Below are 21,120 nucleotides of genomic sequence, written 5' to 3'. Positions count from 1 at the left end.
GTCTTTGTGTAGATAACCTTAGCTTGCGCCCAATCTTGTGGAAGTACCTCAGGCAGTCACAGATGTGTGATATCAACATGTTACACATGACACAGGAGTCCTTTCTCACTGCCTCTATTGGAAAGAATTAATGTTCTCCATCTGTGCGGTTTTATTTATTCATTTTGTGGGGTGTGGGCCTCGCTGGCTGGATCAGCATTTATTGCCCTTCCCTAATTGTCCTTCATTTCAGAGGACATTTGAGAGACAACCAGAGCTGTAACTCTGGAGTCACATGTAGGCCAGACCAGGTACAGATGGCAGATTTCCTTCCCTAGAGGGCATTAGTGAACCAGATGGGTTTTTACAACAATTGACAATGGTCGTCAGTAGACTTTTAATTCCGGATTGTTATTGAATTCAAATTTCACCAGTTGCCACAGTAGGATTTGAACGCAGGTCCCCAGATCTTGCTGTAGATCTCTGGATTCCTAGTCCAATGATAATTCCACTCGATCACTCCCTCCAAACCAAGCTGTCCAGTTGTGACCAATCTTGTAGCATCAGAACTTGAATGTAATCACACAGATAAAAGCTTTGATTCTGACTTGACTGGTGTTAAACTCGAGAAACCGACAGATTAAATTGACAGCAATAAAGGAGAAAAAAACAGTGTGTTAATAGCTAGAGGTAATAACTAATGATTAACTGGGCAGTAAAGCAGATAGATTGCCCCATCATTGCCCCAAGATAAGGCAGGGGCAGTTTAGATCGGAGTTGAGGAGGAACTTCTTCACTCAAAGGGTGGTGAATCTCTGGAATTCTCTGCCCGTTGAAGTGGTGGAGGCTGCCTCGCTAAATATTTTTAAGTCACGGGTGGATAGGTTTCTGATAGGCAAGGGAATTAAGGGTTATGGGGGAGAAAGTGGGAAAGTGGAACTGATCCACTTCAGATCAGCCATGATCTTATTGAATGGCGGGGCAGGCTCGAAGGGCTAGATGGCCTACTCCTGCTCCTATTTCTTATGTTCTTATTCTGGAAGGGTGGGACGGGGAAGCTTGTAGAATCAGATCACTTTCCATATTGACATTGTCATCCTCAGATCTCTCGTTTTGTATTTCTGTTAACTGTCACATGATTCTGGCCGAGTGATTTGTGCATCATTGTGTTTTTAGTTCTTTTGAGACCAGTTCAAAATAACTTGCCATGTTACTAAAGTACATTAATGCCTGATCTTTACTGGTTCCTGTGTTTTATTTGTTCCCTCTCTCTCCTCTCTCTCTCTCTCTCTCGTTATACAGTCTGGCAGCTAGATATACAAGTCAGCCACAACATGCTGGAAGTGCAGCCAATCAGAAAAAGTCTACCAGGTCAGCTGGTAATTCTTATCCAATACCTGCTCAGTTTTGTGTGGATGGTCAGTTTGAGTGTCAGGTGGTGCTGATGTTCCCCAACTTTCCGAAACCTTACAGCTAACTATCGAGGTTTGGGAATATTTAATGCCTTTTCTAAAGAGACAGAAAAATTAATTTTTCATTAATTAGCTGCTTCCTTTGTCATCATTTGGGGAACTGTAGCCAAGAACCAAATGAGGGAGGCCGTACCAAGCTTGGCCGTTAACTTTAGGTAACGCATGTGTGTAGCGTTGCCAACTCTGATTGGATATATTAACATACAAACATAAGAACTGGGAGCAGGAGGAGGCCATTCAGCCCCTCGAGCCTGCTCCACCATTCAATAAGATCATGGCTGATCATTTTGTGGATTCAGCTTCACTTACCCGCCCACTCACCATAACCCTTAATTCCTTTACTGTTCAAAAATATATCTATCCTGGAGGTGACATCACATGAATTGCTGCTTCCCACTTCCATTGGTCACCTGACAGCCCCATCCTCTCGCCTGTCCATAGCCAATTACAGTGCAAATGAAATCCTCATCACCTGATTGGACAATTCTTGACCTGTCAGGCAGCAGTTTAATCCCATTTTTTTTTTGAATGTCCTGCTGATTATTTTGTGTGAATATACCTTTAATTCCTGGAGGGTTGGCAGCCCCTGTATGTAGCAAATTATCAAGTACCGCACCGTGTGTACATGTGTAATATGGACGTACTTATTGAGGTGAGGTACTGTGGCAAGTCCCTGGAGGCAGAAATCCCTTCACCAAAATCCCTTTATTTAAAAGCCTGACAGCAGCACACAGAGAGTTTTCAGTTAACTGTCCTCCCTCAGAGTCCCAGAGGAACCGACACGCCGGGTTAAATACAAGGCAAGACGCTCCCTGATTGGCCCATCAATTTGGAGGGGCTTCATATTCTGACAGGCCCACCTCAATTGCCTGATTAAAGTCCTTACAGGTACAAGAAGCATCACAAAGCAGGCTTCTCAACTTGACACAAAACAGAAAAATGCTGGAAAATCTCAGCAGATCTGGCATCATCTACAGAGAGAGAATAGAGCCAACGTTTTGAATCTGGATGACCCCTTTGTGGAGCTCTGTTGAAAGGTTATCCAGACTCGAAACCTTGGCTCTATTCTCTCTCCACAGATACTGTCAGACCTGCTGAGATTTTCCAGCATTTTCTGTTTTTGTTTCAGATTCCAGCATCCGCAGTATTTTGCTTTTTCCTTAACTTGAACACTGGGGAACACTTTATTATTATAGGGGTGCACTTCCCTGCAGTCAGCGTCTAGACTCCTTAACCAGAGTCCACCCTGGGAGGAGCTAGCCCCACCTCGGGGGTCACAAGACCCGTGCCGTTAAAGGGTGAGTACACACCCCACACCCCACACCCCAACACACGTATATAACAGCACAATTTGTGGAGTAGATTTGAACGATGATGAAGATTTGCAGTGTGCGCTCAAAGGTAACATCAGCAGTGATTAGGAATGGTTAAAAGGGGCTGTACAGTAAGAGGGGAGAAAGGATAAAGAAAGGTTCAAGGCTGCTTCATCATCAAACCGATATCACTCAGTCAACATGTGTGTGTGTGTCATACTCTGCTTAATCACATCCTGTTGTGTTTGTATAACCCAGTGTGGTACACACACACACACACACTCACTCACTCACTCACACACACACACACACACACACACACACACACACTCACTCACACAGACACACTCACACACACTCACTCACTCACACACACACACACACACACACACACACAGACACACACACACACACACACACACACACACACACACAGACACACACACACACACACACACACACAGACACACACACACACACACACACACACACACACTCACTCACTCACTCACAGACACACACACACACACACACACACACACACACACTCACTCACTCACTCACTCACTCACTCACACAGACACACACACACTCACTCACTCACTCACTCAGACACACACACACACACACCCCCTCACTGAAACGTCTGTCATTGTGTGGAATGTCTGCTGAATGCCAGCACAGAGAGAGATTCCGAAATCCGCCAGGGTTCGGTTATTCTCGGAATTGGAAGTTGCTCAGACTGAGTTTTTTTGTCACTGTAACATCCCTTTCTTCATTCAGTTTCATTCATTTGATTCTTAAACATCCATCTCCACTGTCCAGTGGAGCCGAAGACCTGTATCTTTAACAGTGTCAGCGCTCCGCTCAGGCGGTTGTTCTGAGATAGGAGAAGCGAGCTGACAGCTCACATCAATGGGTCTCATCATCTTCTGGTGTTTTTGTTAGTGTCAGGTCACTTACTGAGTCCAGCAATCACTGCAGGCCCCCACCGCCCCCCCCCCCGAGGCAGGCTATAAATATCAAGGAAGCATTGACTAATTAGACTGCTCCAAATGACTGATGTGACACAGTTCAGTGTTTAAAAATAACCGCAAATTGATCACTAAAATAACCACTAACGAGTCAGAGAGTTTTACAGCACAGAAACAGGCCATTTGGCCCATTGAGTTCTGCTTGAAACCCCTGCAGTCCCACCACGCCCGGTGCAAACTCAGATTAAAATCTTTAATTCCCACCCCATCACTGACATTGGATTTCTGCCCCTGAACCAGATGAGATCCTCGCCTGGATTTTTACATTTTGTTTTTAGCAAACTGCAGCTGATTTGAGAATGAGAACCCAGCTGAGGAATTTCACTTTGCGCAGCTTATAGGGAGGGCCTGAACACCCCCACAATCTGCAGTGTAGGAGGAGGCCATTCTGCCCATCACACCCTGTGCTAGCTCTTTGAAAGAACTATCCAGTTAGTCCCATTCCCCCACCCCACTGCCATTTCCCAAAACCCTGCATAATTTCTCTTTTTTTCAATATTTATCCAGTTCCCCTTTTGAAACCTAACATTGAATCTACAGCCCGGGGGCACAGTCTCTGGACTAGGACTGATTGGGCCGTACAGTGGTTAACACTGCTGCCCCACAGTGCCTGGGGCCCTGGTTCAATTCCCGGCTTGGGTCCCTGTCTGTGTGGAGTTTACATGATTTCCCCATGTCTGCCTGGGTTTCCTCCGGGTGCTCCGGTTTCCTCCCACAGTCCAAAGATGTGCGGGTCAGGTGGACTGTACATGCTAAATTGCCCCTTAGGGTCAGGGGGGCGAGCTAGGTAAATGTGAGGGGTAAGGGGAATAGGGCCTGGATGAGATTGTGATCGGTGCAGACTTGACGGGCCGAATGGCCTCCTTCTGTGCTGTAGGATTCGATGATGGTAAGAACAAAAAAAAATCAAATGTTTCTTAATACTTTGCAAACTGTTCTCCATTTGTAACATCTGATATAGAATGTGCCAACCTCACAACAGGGAGTCTCACTTTAAGATAATCTTTAGCAGGAAAATAGCCAATCATCTGATCCACAGCCTAAAGTTCACAACTCCCCTTTGATTGGCCTCTACCCACAGTTTTCTCAGTGGATGGAATGACCTCTGTTTGTTTAAAAGAAAAAGTAGTTTTAAAAGTACAGGAGGGGCTAGCAGAGAAATTAGACAGCTGTACTCCAGCCGTGAGAGAGGGGGTGTCGTGGTGGAGAGAGAGAGTGAGAGTGAGAGAGAAATACAAGGAGACAGAGGGAGGCCCACAGAGAGAGAGAGGAAAGACACAGAGAGAGAGAGAGAGGAAAAGAGAGATAAAGAAAGAAAGATGCAGAGAGAGAGAGAAAGAGAAATAGAGGGAACCCAGAGAGAGAGAGACAAAAGACACAGAGAGAATGATAGAGAGAGAAAAAGAAAGAGACAGAGGGAGACCTACAGAGAGGAAAGAGACAGACAGCGATAGTGAGACATAGATATTGGGGGAGAGAAAGATAGAGAGATATACACACATAGGGAGACAGACAGTGATACAAAGGAGAGAGAGAGGCAGACAGAGACCCACATAGAGAGAGGGGAGGGAGACAAAGAACAAAATAGTCAGATAGAGGCAAAGAGATGGAGAGAAACAGAGGGAAAGAGAGAGAGAGAGATAAAGAAGTTGAAGTATTGTTAAATTTAGGTATTATCCAGCAGTAAACTGCAGATTGTCCTTTTACAGCGTCTGAAACGGACACATTCCTTGTGATTTTTTACACAATAACCTGCTGAACAGGGTGTTAGGTTTTACACGGTGCCATGCTGTAAGTGTTCAGAAGGTGGCAGCATGCGACTGCGAATAACAGGGCATCACATTATATCATTCCTGGTTGCAGGAAAATGCCTGGAAATCCGGCCAAGTTCTCTCTGTGAAACTTCAGTGTCCACACGTCCGCATCTTGTGACGGGAGATTTCCGCTGATCCCCTCACTGGGAAGGTCTCGGGGGGCTTTCACTGGGCTGGATTTTACAATCAGTGCTGATATTTATCACTGGCCTCAAAGAGAGCTCCCCACGTGGATCCGGTGATCACTGGAACCAGATCTCCCGCTCCCCAACAACAGTTCAAACCCCGAAGCAGAGGGTTCACCTATCAGGGTTCACCTCTGAGGAAAGGTCACTCAGACCTGGTCTGTGTCCGCTGGACTGCAGCAGAATCAGAGGTTATTTTACTGAAACGTTTAAGATGCAGATGAGGGGAAATTCTTTGGAAATGTCTTTGGCAGAGAGCGGGGGCGGGGAGCAGGATCAGTCAATATTCTCAAGGCTGAGATAGATTCTTCACTAACCTGAGGGTGAAAGGTTACTGGGGAGATAGAATCTGAGGTTAAGGCCGTAGTCAGTTCTGCCATGTACTGAATGAATGTCAGAGCAGGCTTGAGGGCCGAATGGCCTCCGTGTGTGTGCCATGTGTATACATGTGTGTACCGTGTGTGTACTGCGTGTGTACCAATTCAGTGAAATCACCTGGCATGCAGCAACAGTGACATCAGCAAATAGGGTAAACGACTAATGACAGTGAAGTATCCTCACAGACAGCAAACTAGAAATTACAAACATAAACCTAGGAGCAGGAGTGGGCCACTCAGCTGCTCAAGTCTGGATCACCCGCCGTTCAATAAGATTATGGCGTGGATCTGATTGTAACCTCAACCCCACATCCCATCCCAACACACATAGCCTTTCACCTCCTCATTAGCCAACAATCTACCCAGCTCTGCCTTAAGGATATTCACAGACTCTGGGATGATCTTGCCATCTCACCCCGCTGCTCGATGGGTGGGATGAGCCTGTAAGATCGCAAGAGAGGTGAAAAATTAGGTTTCTGCCCAATCTCTCGCCTCTCGTGATCTTCCAGGCACCAACGATACAGCGAATACAGCCTCTGGTATGAGGCTGATTGTAATATTGAAATTCTATGTAAAACAGAAAATAAAATTTAAACATTACAAGTGACATGGGACTCACCAGCGAGGATCACATAGAACATAGAACATTACAGCACAGTACAGGCCCTTTGACCCTCGATGTTGTGCTGAGCTATGTCCAATCCCAAGATCAAGCTATCCCACTCCCTATCATTCTGGTGTGCTCCATGTGCCTATCCAATAACCGCTTGAAAGTTCCTAAAGTGTCCGACTCCACTATCACAGCAGGCAATGCATTCCACACCCCAACCACTCTGAGTGAAGAATCTACCTCGGACATCCCTCCTATATCTCCCACCATGAACCTTATAGTTATGCCCCCGAGTAACAGCTGCAATCACGTATGATTCCTGTTAATGGGGACCTGTTGTTTTGGCTTCACTAGTGGGAATGGAGACCAATGGGGCCCCTCTGGGAGAAAGGAGGGGGGTGTCCCTGAAGCAGTACCTGCCTGATACCCTGGCATTGTCAGCTTGGCACACTGGCATTGCCCACTGGGCAGTGCCAAGGGTGCGAGGCCTGAGGAGGTGGGACCTTATGGGGTAAGGCCTAAGGGGAGATGAATGGGAGGGACACTGCATCTGGCTGGCTTGTGTGGGGGGAGAGGGGAAATCTGATGGCCCATGCGGATGAGGGAGGGATCAGATGGCCTGTGTGGGAGTGGGGTTGAATTTGACATCCTGTGTGGAGGCCAGCTATAGCTGGGGGTGGAGGGTGTGTGGCAGGACTGATCCCTCTGTTCTTTGTTGTTGCAATAGCACCCTCTGCTGCTTTTAGGTGAGTTTAGGTTCTGCCCCCTCCCCCTGCTGGCAGGAAACAGACCTCGCTTCATGTTTTGTTCAGTGTGGCAAGATTAGATTTTTAACTCACCAAAATTTGGCACAATTCTCTTCCGTTTGGCACTCAGAATTTTTTTGGTAAGATTGCCCCCTCCACTTTCAGTGCCTTTTGAGAGAATTCCAGTGATTCATGACCCTCTGAGAAGAAAACATTTCATCTCATCTCAAATGAGCAACTCCTAAAGTAAACCAGATGGGTTTTTCTGACAATCCACAATGGTTTCATGGTCATCCGTACAAAGAATAAAGAAAATTCCAGCACAGGAACAGGCCCTTCGGCCCCTCCAAACCTGCACTGACCATGCTGCCCGACTTAACTAAAACCCCCTACACTCCCGGGGACCATATCCCTCTAGTCCCATCCTATTCATGTACTTGTCCAGACTCCCCTTAAAAATCATGACATATTCACTTCCACTCCCTCCCCCCGGCAACGAGTTCCAGGACCCATCACTCTCTGTGTAAAAAAAATCTGCCTCGTACATCTCTTTTAAAACTTTGCCCCATGCACCTTAAACCTGTCTTAACTGACCTCCCCCCCGGACCCTGAGACTGTGATTCTTTGTCCTAGACTCTCCCAGCCAGAGAAAGGAACCTCTCTGTATCCAGTCTGTCCAGCCCTGTCAGACTTTTAGACAATTTAATCAGATCCCCTTTCATTCTTCCAGTGAATGCAGACCCAGTTGACCCAATCTCTCCTCTTAGGACAATCCTGTGGTTCCAGGAATCAGTTTGGATTTTATGACCTCAATTGAGTGAGACCAGAAATTCTCAGCTGAGGACAATGGACATTTCCATTGTCCACTCCTCGCTCGCTCCGATTCCATAGACGGTAGAATTCCAGCGAATATTCCCTTATTATTTCACCAGACACATCTTCAGTCAGACGAACGCTGACTTTGTTAATTCTTTCCTTTTTGAGATCGCTATCGAAGCTCTGATTGTCAGGTTTTATATTTCCAGCGATCTTTCTCCTGAACTCTGAATCTTTTCCTCATCAATCCTTTAGTCATTCTTTGCTGCCTTTTTATATCTTGTCCAATCTGCCACCTGTCTTTATTTAATTATTTTTCTTGGAGTTTAACTTTATTCATCAATTAGAAGCACCAAATATGCTTCACTTTTAATTTCAGACAGAAAAATAAATGATTAATACAAATGATAAATGAAGCTAAATTGAGCAGATTCTTTTAAAAATACTTTTTAAATATGAGACTTTGCTATCATAATGGAAAAATGTACATTACACAAATATAAAATTAGCTTTGAGCACAGTTGCAGATGTATATCAGCAATTATAAAGTTAGTGTGTTGTTAAAAACTTATCGAACTCAGTGTAACTTTTTCAGCATTTTCGCAGTGAGATTGAAAGTGTGAAAGTGGAAGTTTTTGACAATTCACTGATTGATTAGGGTTGCAGTCTGAAGGAACGTCACAAATGCACCCCCTGGAGGAATTCAGGCTCACAGAATCCCTATAGTGCAGAAGAGGCCATTTGGCCCATTGAGTCTGCACTAACTTTCTGACAGAATATCTTACCCAGAACTTCTACCCCGCACACTTCCCATGGCTAATCCATCTAACTTGCATAGCTTGCAACATTGAGGAACAATTTAGTATGGCCAATTCACCTAACTTGTACATCTCTGGGGGGAAACCCGAGCACCCGGAGGAAACCCACACAGACACGGGAGAATGTACAAACTCCAGACAGGCAGTGACCCAAGCTGGGAATCGAACCCGGGACCCTGGCGCTGTGAGGCAGCAGTGCTAACCACTGTGCCAGTGTGAGTTGCCACTCACCAGCAGCATCTCCTGGATCTCCGTAGTGCTCTGCACACAGGCAAACTCCTGAAGTTGCTGTCAGTTTGAGTGAGAGTGAACGGTGATGGTTTTGCCAGTATTCCCATAGCAAAACTCAGGCGATGAAATTACACCACACTTTGTGTACTTGTGAGTCAAACCCAAGTGAGAAGTGGAATGGAGAGGGACTTTTGGTACTGAGTGTGTGTTCCATTTCCCTGGCTGTGCGGGGGATCTTTACTTTTCAGAGTTATTTTTGAAGTTCCTGTGGGGCTCTTTTCTGCTCAGAGATGTTCCAATATCCTCTTAACTGAGCCTTTAGCTTCGTGAGGAACAGGGATGCTTGGGTCTGTGGCTAATTAGCAAACTCAAAGCCCGTGTGAGATGATTCCCAGGACAAGTCCTGGCGAGCCACAAAACAATGCGCTTCATCAAAACACAGACTCCGGATGTAGCGAGAAACATTCTGTTTTCTTAAACCTTCGATCATGGGAACACGACAGGGAGCACAGGAGCAGAAGGAGAACATTCAACCCCGTCCAGGCTGTTCCACCATTCAGTTAAATCCTGGCTGATATATATCCTGACTCCATTTACCCGCCCTGGGTCTGTAACCCTTAATATTCTGAGCCAACAGAAATCTCAGTTTTGAAATATTTGTGTTAGACAAGTGCCAGGCAATGACCTTCGTCAACAGGAGAGAAACTAACCATCTCCATTTAACATTCAATGGCATTAACATTGCTGAGCCCCTCCCACCAACCCCCCGCAAACCTCCTCCTCCTCCTCCTCCCCCCCCAACCTCCCCCCCCCCCCCCCACCCCCCTCCCCCACCCACCCCCCATCCTGGGAGATTGCCATTGACCAGAAACTGAACTGAAGCCAGTCTTGTACACACAGTGGCTACAAGAGCAGGGTTGGAGGCCTGGAGTCCTGCCGTGAGTAACTCACCTCCTGACTCCCCAAAGGCACAAGTCAGGAGTGTGATGGAATACTTTCCATTTGCCTGGATGGGTGCAGCTCCAACAACACTCGAGAAGCTCGGCACCGTCCAGGACAAAGCAGCCCCGCCTGATCAGTACCAAATTGACTACCTTAAGCATTCCCACCGTCACCAACACTCAGTAGCAGCCCTGTGTACCATCTTCAAGATGCACTGCAGAAACTCAGCAAACCTCTTTCGACAGCATCTTCCAAACACACAACCACTGGAAGGACAAGGGCAGCAGATACCTGGGAACACCACCACCTGGATATAAATTGTCCCATTGGTAAGACGCAGCATGGGTTCATGAAGGGAAGGTCATGTTTGGCTAATTTGGTGGAATTCTTTGAGAACATTACATGTGCAGTGGACAGTGGGGAACCTGTGGATGTGGTGTATCTGGATTTCCAGAAGGCATTTGACAAAGTGCCACATCAAAGACTGCTACATAAGATAAAGGTGCACAGTGTTACGGGTAATGTATTAGCATGGATAGAGGATTCATTAACTAACAGAAAGCAAAGAGTGGGGGTAAATGGGTGTTTGTCTGGTTGGTGATCAGTGACTAGTGGTGTGCCTCAGGGATCAGTGTTGGGACCGCAGTTGTTTATGATTTACATAGGTGATTTGGAGTTGGGGACCAAATATAGTGTCATTGAGTTGGAATGCTCATTCTCTATCCTCACTTACACTGCCTGACCTGCTGGGTAGTTCCAGATTCCCTGTTAGTGGTTAGCACTGCTGCCTCACAGCACCAGCGACCCGGGTTCGATTCCCGGGGGCACGGTGACACAGTGGTTAGCACTGCTGCCTCACAGAGCCAGGGACCCGGGTTCAACTCCTGGCTTGGGTCACATTCTCCCTGTACCTGTGTGGGTTTTCTCCGGATGCTCCAGTTTCCTCCCACAGTCTGAAAGACGAGCTGGTTAGGGTGCGTTGGCCGTGCTAAATTCTGCTTCAGTATGCCCGAACAGTCACCGGAGTGTGGCAACTTGGGGATTTTCACAATAACTTCATTGCAGTGTTAATGTAAGCTGACTTGCAACACTAATAAGTAACCTTTAAACTGCGGTAGTTTGCTTTTGTGTGAAGGAAGAGACAGCGACATGGACAAGTTATGGCGAATGAACAGTTTTTTTGCCCTGCATATTGCCAGTAAAACCCTGTGGAGTCTCCAGCAGTTATCCAGGATTGAACCGGTGATGAAGGAGAACGGAGAGGGGTTTGACTGAGCTTCATGTTCATTCTAAACCTAAACGTGTGTGTGTGTGTGTGTGTGTGTGTGTGTGTGTGTGCGTGTGCGCGTGTGTATGCGAGCCAAGGCTGGCTTGATGGTTACACACAATCTACAACACACCAGCAGGCCATTCGGCCTGTGCATGCTGATATCCATGTTCCAGACTAGCCTGCTGTCATCTTCACCCTAACCCATCAGTATATCCCTTCACTCAACTGATTCTATGAACAGAACCTTGAAGGGGGTGTGTGAACAAGTTCAAATAATTGCCGTTACTGATCCCAATCTCTCTCGCTCCTGCTGTTAATAAAACAAATCCTCGGAGGCTTTGATTTTTATTTCTTTTTTAATCTGAGTGCAAATATTTTCTCAGGAAGGATCAGTGTTGGACATGAATGTTCTGGGTTTTGTTTTGCGCAGGGGACCCGAGCGAGTCACGTTGTACCTCAGTATTTGCAGAACTTTGATTAAAGCCTTTGTAGGGGAGGAGGGGGGGAGGGGGGGGCTGGGATGGGGGGAGGCGGGGGGGGAAGGGGGGGAGGGAGGTAAATATTAACCAGTCAGAAAGGCCACAATCCTGTTGATATTGGATTCGAGCTGATTCGGGAAGCTTTCTGTTGAATAAAAACACTGGTACAAAGTCACGGCAGGCACTGGCTGGCTGGGGGTGAAGGTGTCTACAGCCTGCCACATGCCCAGCTCTCTAACCCTGCCCATTTCTTACAGACTCCCGGGACCCTCCAGGGTGTCAGCTACAGGCTGTTCCACCAAGGCCCAAGGAGCCAACAACCTGAACAGGAGGAGTCAGAGTTTCAACAGCATCGATAAGAACAAACCCCCGCAGTATACAGCCAGCAGCGAGAAAGGTAAACCCCTCCCGGATACTCCCTCCCACCCTCGCTTTCCAGTCTTGTTTGCATTTCTATAGCGCCTCTCACAGCTTCGGGGCTTGCCTGGGTGTTTTGCAGCCAATGGAAGTACTTTAGAAGGCTGGGCACTGTTACAACCTCGGAAACACAGCAACCACTTTGGCACAGCAAGATCCCATAAATAGCAATGTGACGATGAGCAGATAGTCGAGTGTTTTTGTGATGTCGGTTTTTAGCCAGGACACTGTTCCTCTTTCGATGTTGGCTGTGAGATATTTTACACCCCCTGAGGGAGCAGGCAGGTTAAATAAATCATCTTCTAGACAAGAAGCAGAATACTGATGGCCATTGGCCGAGATCTGGGACTCTGTCTCCGCTGTTAGGTTTATGATTTCAGGTGAAGTTATGCAGATTTTTACATTTAGAAACAGCCCAAGAGCAGAATCGCAGAATTGTTCCAGTGCGGAAGGAGGCCATTTGGTCCATCGTGTCTGTGTTGTCTCTCTGAATGAACATTTCCCCTGTGCATTCTCCTGCCTTCTCCCTGTAACCTTACATTACACGTTGGACCAGCTGGATGTTCTAAAAAAGATTTGATTCAAGATTGATGCATTATTCACGAGACAACAATTAGCTTCACCTCTGCTGGCTTCTCAGCAATGTGGCACTCCCTCGATCCTGCACTGAGCGGGACTGGAAAGGGAAGAGGGTGTGCTGGAATGAGACTTGAACCCAAAGGTTGTGAGGCCTGGGTGTTCCCCCACTGAGTAACCTCTCTGTGTCAAAGAGCTCGGGGAATGAGTGCGTCCGTCCCAACAAGATTTTTGTTTAAAATCTACTGAGGCAGTGTGATTGGTTGCTTTGGTGGGACAGGAAGAGAATAAGTGGGTTCTGTGTCACTCACAGTCTCTCATTGTCGATGTTCCCGTGTGTGTTTCCTACCTGATGTCAGTGTGGTTTTCCTCTGCACGTTGATGGTATTGGCTGGGCGTACAGCCATGTGGGAGAGAATGCACAATGGCCCCTCTGTGTGCCTCGTACAAATCTCCCCTCTCCAGCGAGCAGGGCTCCCCGCACTCAACATCATCCTTTATTTGGGCGGGAAGAAGGGAGGAGTTCTCGTCCCACCTCAGGACGAATGAACCTTGAGAGTTTACCCTTCGGTGAGAGCGGATTTCTCAGAGGAAGAGGAATCAGTAGCAGGTGTTGATGATGCCTCTTCAGTCTCTATCCCCTAACCCTCCTCCGAAAGCTAACTTGTGGAAGTCCCGCAGTCTGTGATTGGAGCGGAGGGTTGTGCAGACTTGTGAAAAGTGGCTGAGTGAGAACTGAGCGAATCCTGGCTCACCCACCATGTCCCACACCAACTGTTATCACCCTGTTCGAGAGGAACGCAGCGAGGGTTATGGTGAGGCAGGACTGAGCGACTGAAAGTGTCATTCTAGCGCTGAGCCAACCCTCGTTACGACTGATGAGACGGAAACTTCACAACTTAAAACAAGGGTGCAAAGGTAAGTCAGGACCCAAACGAGAATGTTCTAGAGCAAGGCGAATGGGTATGAAGGAAATAGATAGTGGAACTGTCCACTGCTAATGGAACAATGTCAGCAAGGAAGGAGGTCTCAACTCTGAAGAGCGTACAGACATGATTCACCAGAATGATACTGGGGCTGAGGGATTTCACTTAATGCAGACAGACTGAAGAAAGTGAGATTGAAACTGGAATAGGAACACAAAGCATTAAGGAGAGATTTAATTGAGGTGTTCAAAACTCTTCTGAAAGTGAGTTTGGTAACCAGAGAATCCTGATCATTGTCAAAAGGTGAAAGTGTTTTATTTTGCCGGGTTCCAGTGGCTGTTTGGGTGACTGTTCAGTGCCTGAAGGTAACTGGGACAGCGTAGCCGAGAGCACTGAGTGTGGCTGTCTCGGGATTTCTCCGGATGGTTTCTGTCTGTCTCTGATGTGTGTTTGCTTTGCAGCGAGACTGTATTACCATCGCGCCAGGTGCAGTGATCCTGGGAAAGCTTCCCCAAGGACAAAGAGTAAAAGGGAAACTTCTTCACTTGCAGGGTTATGAAGATCTGAGATGTGCTCCATGTAAGATGCAATGGGATTCTATCGGAATGTGTCTAGGTTGGGAAAGGACTCGATTTCAGGGTTACGAGGATGAGGGGGTGGGCTGGGATTAAATTGGACAGTGCTTTGAAAGTGAGGAACATTGCTTCAAGTGGGTAGGGCTGTGGGAGGCTGAGAGCATTGTGGGCAGAGACGCAATGGGGAAGACACCTGTCTGTGGCTTGGAACATTCCAGGTTCCTGGCTGGTTCAGTGTGAGCATTTTAAAAACTGCAAATTCCATGAAAATGTCTACTTCTGTTAAAAAAATGGCCTGAATTGCAATGTACACGTGGGCTTGAAATAACTGAGCTATGGCTCAGTGTGGGGACTGCCTGAACGGGTCCAGCACACAGCTCTGTGCATTTAACATACATTGCTGCTTGGCTGGCTGAGGGAAAATTCCTTCAGAGTGGGGAAAGAAATATTCACTCAAAATGCAAAAGGAACGGAAAGAGAGGGAGGTGAGTTGGAAAAGATTGACCTTTCATGGAAGACCAACATTCCATTAGTGATTTTTTGTTTTATAGATTTATTTGCAACACCTCAGGAATGGGAACGCGGTGAGGCACCTTATCATGCTGTTCCCACTGCACATATTTCCCCAGTACAAGTCGATGTCAACAGTGGTTACAATTTCTTAGCCAAACAGAATGGAATGATAGTTCAAGGAGGCAGCAAAGAGATCGAGTCTTCAATCGAGGCTCTGTGTTGTCAGTATGAGGAGCTTGATGCCAAATTAAGACACAGAACTTCACAGGTCGTCATGGGATTAATTAATGGTTAATTAGGGTGCCCCTAGGCAGCAGTGATCATAATGTGATTGAATTTTTCATTCAGTTTGAGGGAGTGAGCAGTGGATCCAAGACTACATGGACAATTAGGAGAGCCTGAAAGTGAACTGGGAAACTAGCTTAAGGGAAAAGCCAATAAAGGTGCATTAACAAACATTTAAGGGGATATCTCAGAACAGAAACATTCTAACTAGTGTGAAAAGGGGGCAGACACACTGGCTGGAATTTTACCCCCCTGCCCGGCAGGGGAATTGGAGCAGGCGAGGGGCGGACAATGAAAATGTCTATTGATCTTGGGTGGGATTTTATGGTTTCAGAACAAGCGAGGCTGTAAAATCCCACCCTCTATCTGTGGCTAAATAAGAAGGTTAAAGATGGTGTCAAACTTAAATAAAAAACATGCAATTCTGCGAAGATAGGCAGCAGGTCAGTGATGTGTGTGTGCACCCTCACTCCCGCTTTTCGCTCCTGGATCGCTTTCTCCGGCTCGGGAGCGATGTGACACGGGCGCACTTTTTCAAATTTTTTTCCAACTGTGCATGAGCAGTTCAGAGCTCCGATCGTTTCGGACGCGCTCAACCCCGCCCGCAGCGCGAATGGGACTGGAGATGGCTGAGAGTGTATGGGGACGCCTGAAAACAGATTTCTGAGTCGGAAATGTACTACACCCAGGTAAAATCAGGGCCTAAGACTTTGAACGGATCTACCTCACACTAAGTTGATCTCTCTCTGCACCCTAGCTATGACTGTAACATTATATTCTGCACCCTCTTGTTTCCTTCTCTGTGAACGGTATGCTTTGTTTGTATAGCACGCAAGAAACAATACTTGTCACTGTATGTTAATACATGTGACAATAATAAATCAAATCCCATCACATCCTGAGGAGTATACAGATAAGAAATGTTGGTCTATCGGGGGCTGAGGCTATCTTTGTTGACCAGGTAACTGCCACTTTGTGAATATGATGTGAGAAAATGTGGATTTGTCCACTTTGGCAGAGAATAAAACTGCAGCACATTGCCTAAATGGGAAAAGATTGCAGAACTGGAAGGTGCAAAGAGATCTGGGTGTCTAGGCATGTATCACTAAAAGTTAATAACAGTTAGCAAGGCAAATGGAATGTTGGCCTTTGTTGAAAGAGGAATGGAACATAAAAGTGGTGAAGTTTTATTGCAGATATACAGGGTGTTGGTGAGACCACATCTGGCACAGTGTGTACAGTTTTACTTTCCTTCCTGAACAAAGGATGGAATTGCATTCAGAGCAGTTCACAGAAGGTTCATTCAACTGATTCCTGAGATCCGGAGATTACCTGATGCGAGAGATAGATCTGCTTCCATTGGGCTTTTGAAGAATGAGAGGTAATCTTACTTAAACGCGCAGGATCCTGAGGGGATTGCACAGGGAGGGTGCCGGAATTCTCTGGCTGTTCACGCCCCATGACTGATGCCAGTGAGAACGGAGGATCTGGCCTCAGCCAAATCTCTGCTCACTGCAGCGGAACTGGAGAATCCCAACCACGGCAAGATGGGAGAATCCCAGCCCTGGGCAAGACGGGAGAATCCCAACTGCAGGCGAGACGGGAGAATCCCAGCCATGGGCGAGGTCGGAGAATCCTAGCCACGAGCGAGGGGGGAGAATCCCAGCTGTGGACAATGTCGGAGAATTTCAGCCGCGGGGCAGGGTGGGAGAATTCTGGCCCAGGCTTCTGATCAGTTTTAAGGTGAAGAGAGAGAACAAGAAGTTAAGGGAAAGAATTTCAAAGAATTTTGAGGTCTAGAAGCTGAAAGCACAGCCAGTGTTGGGACAAGTGAATCGGGGTGCGTAAAAGAGGGCAGAATACGAGAATTTGGCAAGTACAAAAGTTCCAGAGGGTTGTCGGGTTGAAGGAGGTAATTTAAGAGATCAGATTTCTAATGAAACTCGTTCACAGGGTTTAGCGGCTGAGATTGTGAATTGAATCCAGTCCAACTCCATTCATTATTTTATTTTCTTTTGCGTCTGGCTCTTGAGTAAAATGCTGAAGTTTTGATTCAGGATTGACCTCCTGGTAAACTGCCGGGAGTCTGTTCAAACCAGGAAGGGAGGTTTATCAGACCACGCCAGCCCTGGCCACAGCTGTGTGGAAAACAGCCAGAGTATCCAAATGATGATCCCGTGGCGGGTGTTTCAAAGAGAACATTTTTGCAGCTTCATATTTGTTTCTTGAAGTCGACAGTCTAATCGGGAAACAATTCTCAAAGTGGTCACAGGGATTTTATGATTCGTTTAGCTTTTGAAGCTTTATGTTTAACACCTAATAGCGAGCGGATCCTCTTCAAATGGAAAATGAATCAAAATTGCAGGTTGACCACAGAAAGACTAATCTGAAGTTGAAATCCAAAGAGCATTCGGCCCATCGTTCCAATGCCAGTTCTTATCAAAGAATGGTCCAAACTGACTTTGTAATCCTGAAATTCTTTTCAACTATTTATACAATTCCCTTTGGAAAGTTATTATTGAGTCTGTTTCTCTGCCCTTTCAGGCAGCACCTTCCAGATCACAACAATTTGTTGTGTGAAATATTTTTTCCTCATATTTCCCTGTTTGTGGCACAGTGGTTAGCACTGCTGCCTCATAGTGCCAGGGACCTGGGTTCGATTCCCGGCTTGGGTCACTGTCTGTGTGGAGTTTACACATTCTCCCCGTGTCTGTGTGGGTTTCCTCCGGGTGCTCCGGTTTCCTGCCACAGTCTGAAAGACGTGCTGGTTAGGGTGCATTGACCTGAACAGGCACCAGAGTGTGGATGTGAGGGGAATTTCACAGTAACTTCATTGCGATATTAATGTAAGCCTTACTTATGACTAATAAATAAACTTTAAACTTTAACTTTAGGATATTGGTAGTGAGGGAGCAATGCTATTGAGTGTCAATGGTCAATGGTTAGATCCTCTCTTGGTGGAGATGGTCATTGCCTGGCACTGCGTGGTGTGAATGTTACTTGCCACCGGTCAGTCCAAGCCTGGATATCGTCCAGGACTTGCTGAAGTACCATGGATTGCTTCAGTATCCGAGGAGTTGCGAATGGTGCTGAACATTGTGCAATCATCGGTGAACATCCTCACCTCTGACCTTATGATGCAAGGAAAGTCATTGATGAAGCAGCTGAAGATGGTTGGGTCTAGGATATTATCCTGACGGATTCCTGCAGAGATGTCCTGGAGATGAGGTGACTGACCCACAACCATCTTCCTTTGTACCGGGTGTGACTCCAACCAGCGGAGAGATTGCCCCCCCCCCGCTGATTCTCATTGGTTCCAGTTTTGCCCGGGCTCCTTGATGCCACACTCGGTCAAATGCAGCCTTGACCTCAGGACAGTCACTCTCACCTCCCCTCTGGAATTCAGCTCTATTGTCCATGTTTGAACCAAGGCTGTAATGAGGTCAGGAGTTGAGTGACCCCCTGGCAAAACCCAAACTGGGCGTCACTGAGCAGGTTATTGCTGAGCAGGTGCTGGTGGATCACGCTGTCGATGACCCCTTCCATCACTTTACTGATGATCGAGAGTAGGGTGGTAATTGGCTGGGTTGGATTTGTCCTGTTTTTTGTGTAGAGAGTGTACCTGGGCAATTTTCCACTTAGCTGGGTAATCCCAGTGTGGTAACTGGACTGAAACAGCTTGGCTAGGGACACGATAAGCTGTGGGGATTGTGCTGGGGTACAGTTCTGCTGCTGTTGTTGGCCCACAGCACCTCATGGATGCCCAAACTTGAGTTGCTAGATCTGTTTGATAGTAAATCTGATCTGTAAATAGTGTCCTATTTAGCACGGTGATAGTGCCACACAACACGGTGGAGGTTATCCTCAATGTGAAGAAAGGAATTTATCTCCACAAGGACAGTGTGGTGGTCACTCCTACAGATACTGTCATACATGAGGATGCGGTCAAGCTTTTGTTATCGAGCTCAAGTTTATTTATTAGTACCAAAAGTAAGGCTTACATTAACACTGCAATGAAGTTACTGTGAAAATCCCCTAGTCGTCACACTCCGGCTCCTGTTTGGGTACACTGAGGGAGAATATCCTGACCAATGCACCTAACCATCATGTCCTTCAGACCATGGGAGGGAACCAGAGGACCCAGAGGAAACCCACGCAGACACGAGGAGAATGTGCAGACTCCACACAGACAGTGACCGAGCCGGGAATCGAACCCGGGTCACTGGTGCAGCGCTAATGGCACTAATCAGTGTGCCACCGTGCCACAATGATGCTGCACAGCATTGCTGTCTAGATCCCCTCGCTGGGGCACATTGCAAAACTCCATCAGAGCGCTCGAGGCACCTGAGTGTTTAGAATGCAGATGGCTGGTTCGATGATGTGGCAATGTGCCTGTGGTTGTTGATACGTTCTCTCTCTGCTTGTGCACTCCAATAGGGGACCATTAATCAGCTTCCTAACGGGTGGCATGTCCCCTGAAAGCCAGCCACAGGTGGGAGACCAAATCTACAGGGAAATTAAGGCCCCCACACCCCCTTCCCTCACCCCAATACCCTCCCAGTGAGCTCCTCTGAAGGAGACCAGGAGAGTTCTCCATGGTGGCTGGGTGAATGTTTATAAACATCACTGAGAAAAACAGATGACCTAATGTGTCTGATTTCTGTTTGTGGGAACTTACTGTGTACAGATTGGCTAACTTACTGGATAAGCAGGAAACTGTTCAATTTTCAACGCCTCCAGGCCACCCCACCCTCTGTCACCGAGCTGCAGTACGCAGAAGCGCCTGTGTATGTGCGCACTCGGAGGCCGAGCTCCAAACCATCGTTGGCGCATTCACCGAATCATGAGAGAGAATGGGCCTCAGACTAAACATCCGTGAAACAAAGATTCTCTCCCAGTCCGCTCCAGCTAAACTGTCCCCTGACCATCAGGATCCACGGTGAGCCCCTGGACGAGTGGATCATTTCCCAATCCCTGGGAGTCTCCTCTCGGAGTGCACACGCACTGACGATGAAATCCAACATCGCCTCCAAAGATCCAGTGCAGCCTTCGATCACCCGAGGAACAGAGCACTTGAAAACCGAGACCTCAAATCCAGCACCAAGCTCATAATCTACAGCGCAGCTGGGGTCCCCACCTCCTGTATGCATCAGAAACATGGACAGTGTACAGCAGAAACCTCAAATCCCTGGAGAGATATCACCAACATTGCCTCCACAAAACCCTGCAACTCCACTGGTGGATGGTTTACCAATGTGAGTGTCCTTTCCCAGACCCATATCCCCAACATCCAGCCACTGCTCACAGCTGCGATGGACAGGCTGCATTGTCCACACGTCCAACACGGGAATCCCAAAACAGGTGCCCCACTCTGAGCTCTGCGGGGGCAAGCGATCGCTCGGAGGGCAGAGGAAACCTTACAGGATCCTCGGAAAACCTCCCGAAATAAATGCAACATCCCCATCGACACGTGGGAATCGCTTGCCTTGGAACACACAAACTGGAGAAGAAGCGTCTGCGAAGGCACCAATCAGCTTGAGCGTCAGCGGATGGAGCCTGTGGAGGCCAAGCAGCAGAAAGAGAACACAGAATCCAGAGTGACCCCCCCCCCCCACCCACTCCCCTCATCAAACACCCCCTGTGGCTCCAGGATCGGACTATTCACCACCGCAGAACCCACCTCCCCGGAGTGGAAGCAAGTCACCCTCAACCCTGAAGGACTAACCAGGAAGGCCATTGGCT

The 21,120-nt window shown here is 47.4% G+C and overlaps 1 protein-coding gene across 2 annotated transcripts in view; it reads left to right on the top strand.

Moving 5' to 3' along the window:
* Window positions 1–21,120, top strand: part of nav3 (neuron navigator 3) — a 360,827-nt gene that overhangs the window by 121,703 nt on the left and 218,004 nt on the right. For both annotated transcript variants that reach the window (XM_080191445.1, XM_080191444.1), the window contains exons 6-7: window positions 1,282–1,350; window positions 12,344–12,483. In XM_080191445.1, the coding sequence (XP_080047571.1) occupies window positions 1,282–1,350; window positions 12,344–12,483 (209 nt within the window). The remainder of the gene's footprint in view (window positions 1–1,281; window positions 1,351–12,343; window positions 12,484–21,120) is intronic.

This window comes from Carcharhinus amblyrhynchos, chromosome 6 (assembly GCF_965287045.1).
Source record: "Carcharhinus amblyrhynchos chromosome 6, sCarAmb.v2.hapA, whole genome shotgun sequence".
Classification (NCBI taxonomy): Eukaryota; Metazoa; Chordata; class Chondrichthyes; order Carcharhiniformes; family Carcharhinidae; genus Carcharhinus; species Carcharhinus amblyrhynchos.
The sequence above is the reverse complement of the archived record's forward strand: the minus strand, read 5'-3'. Positions and strand labels throughout refer to the sequence as shown.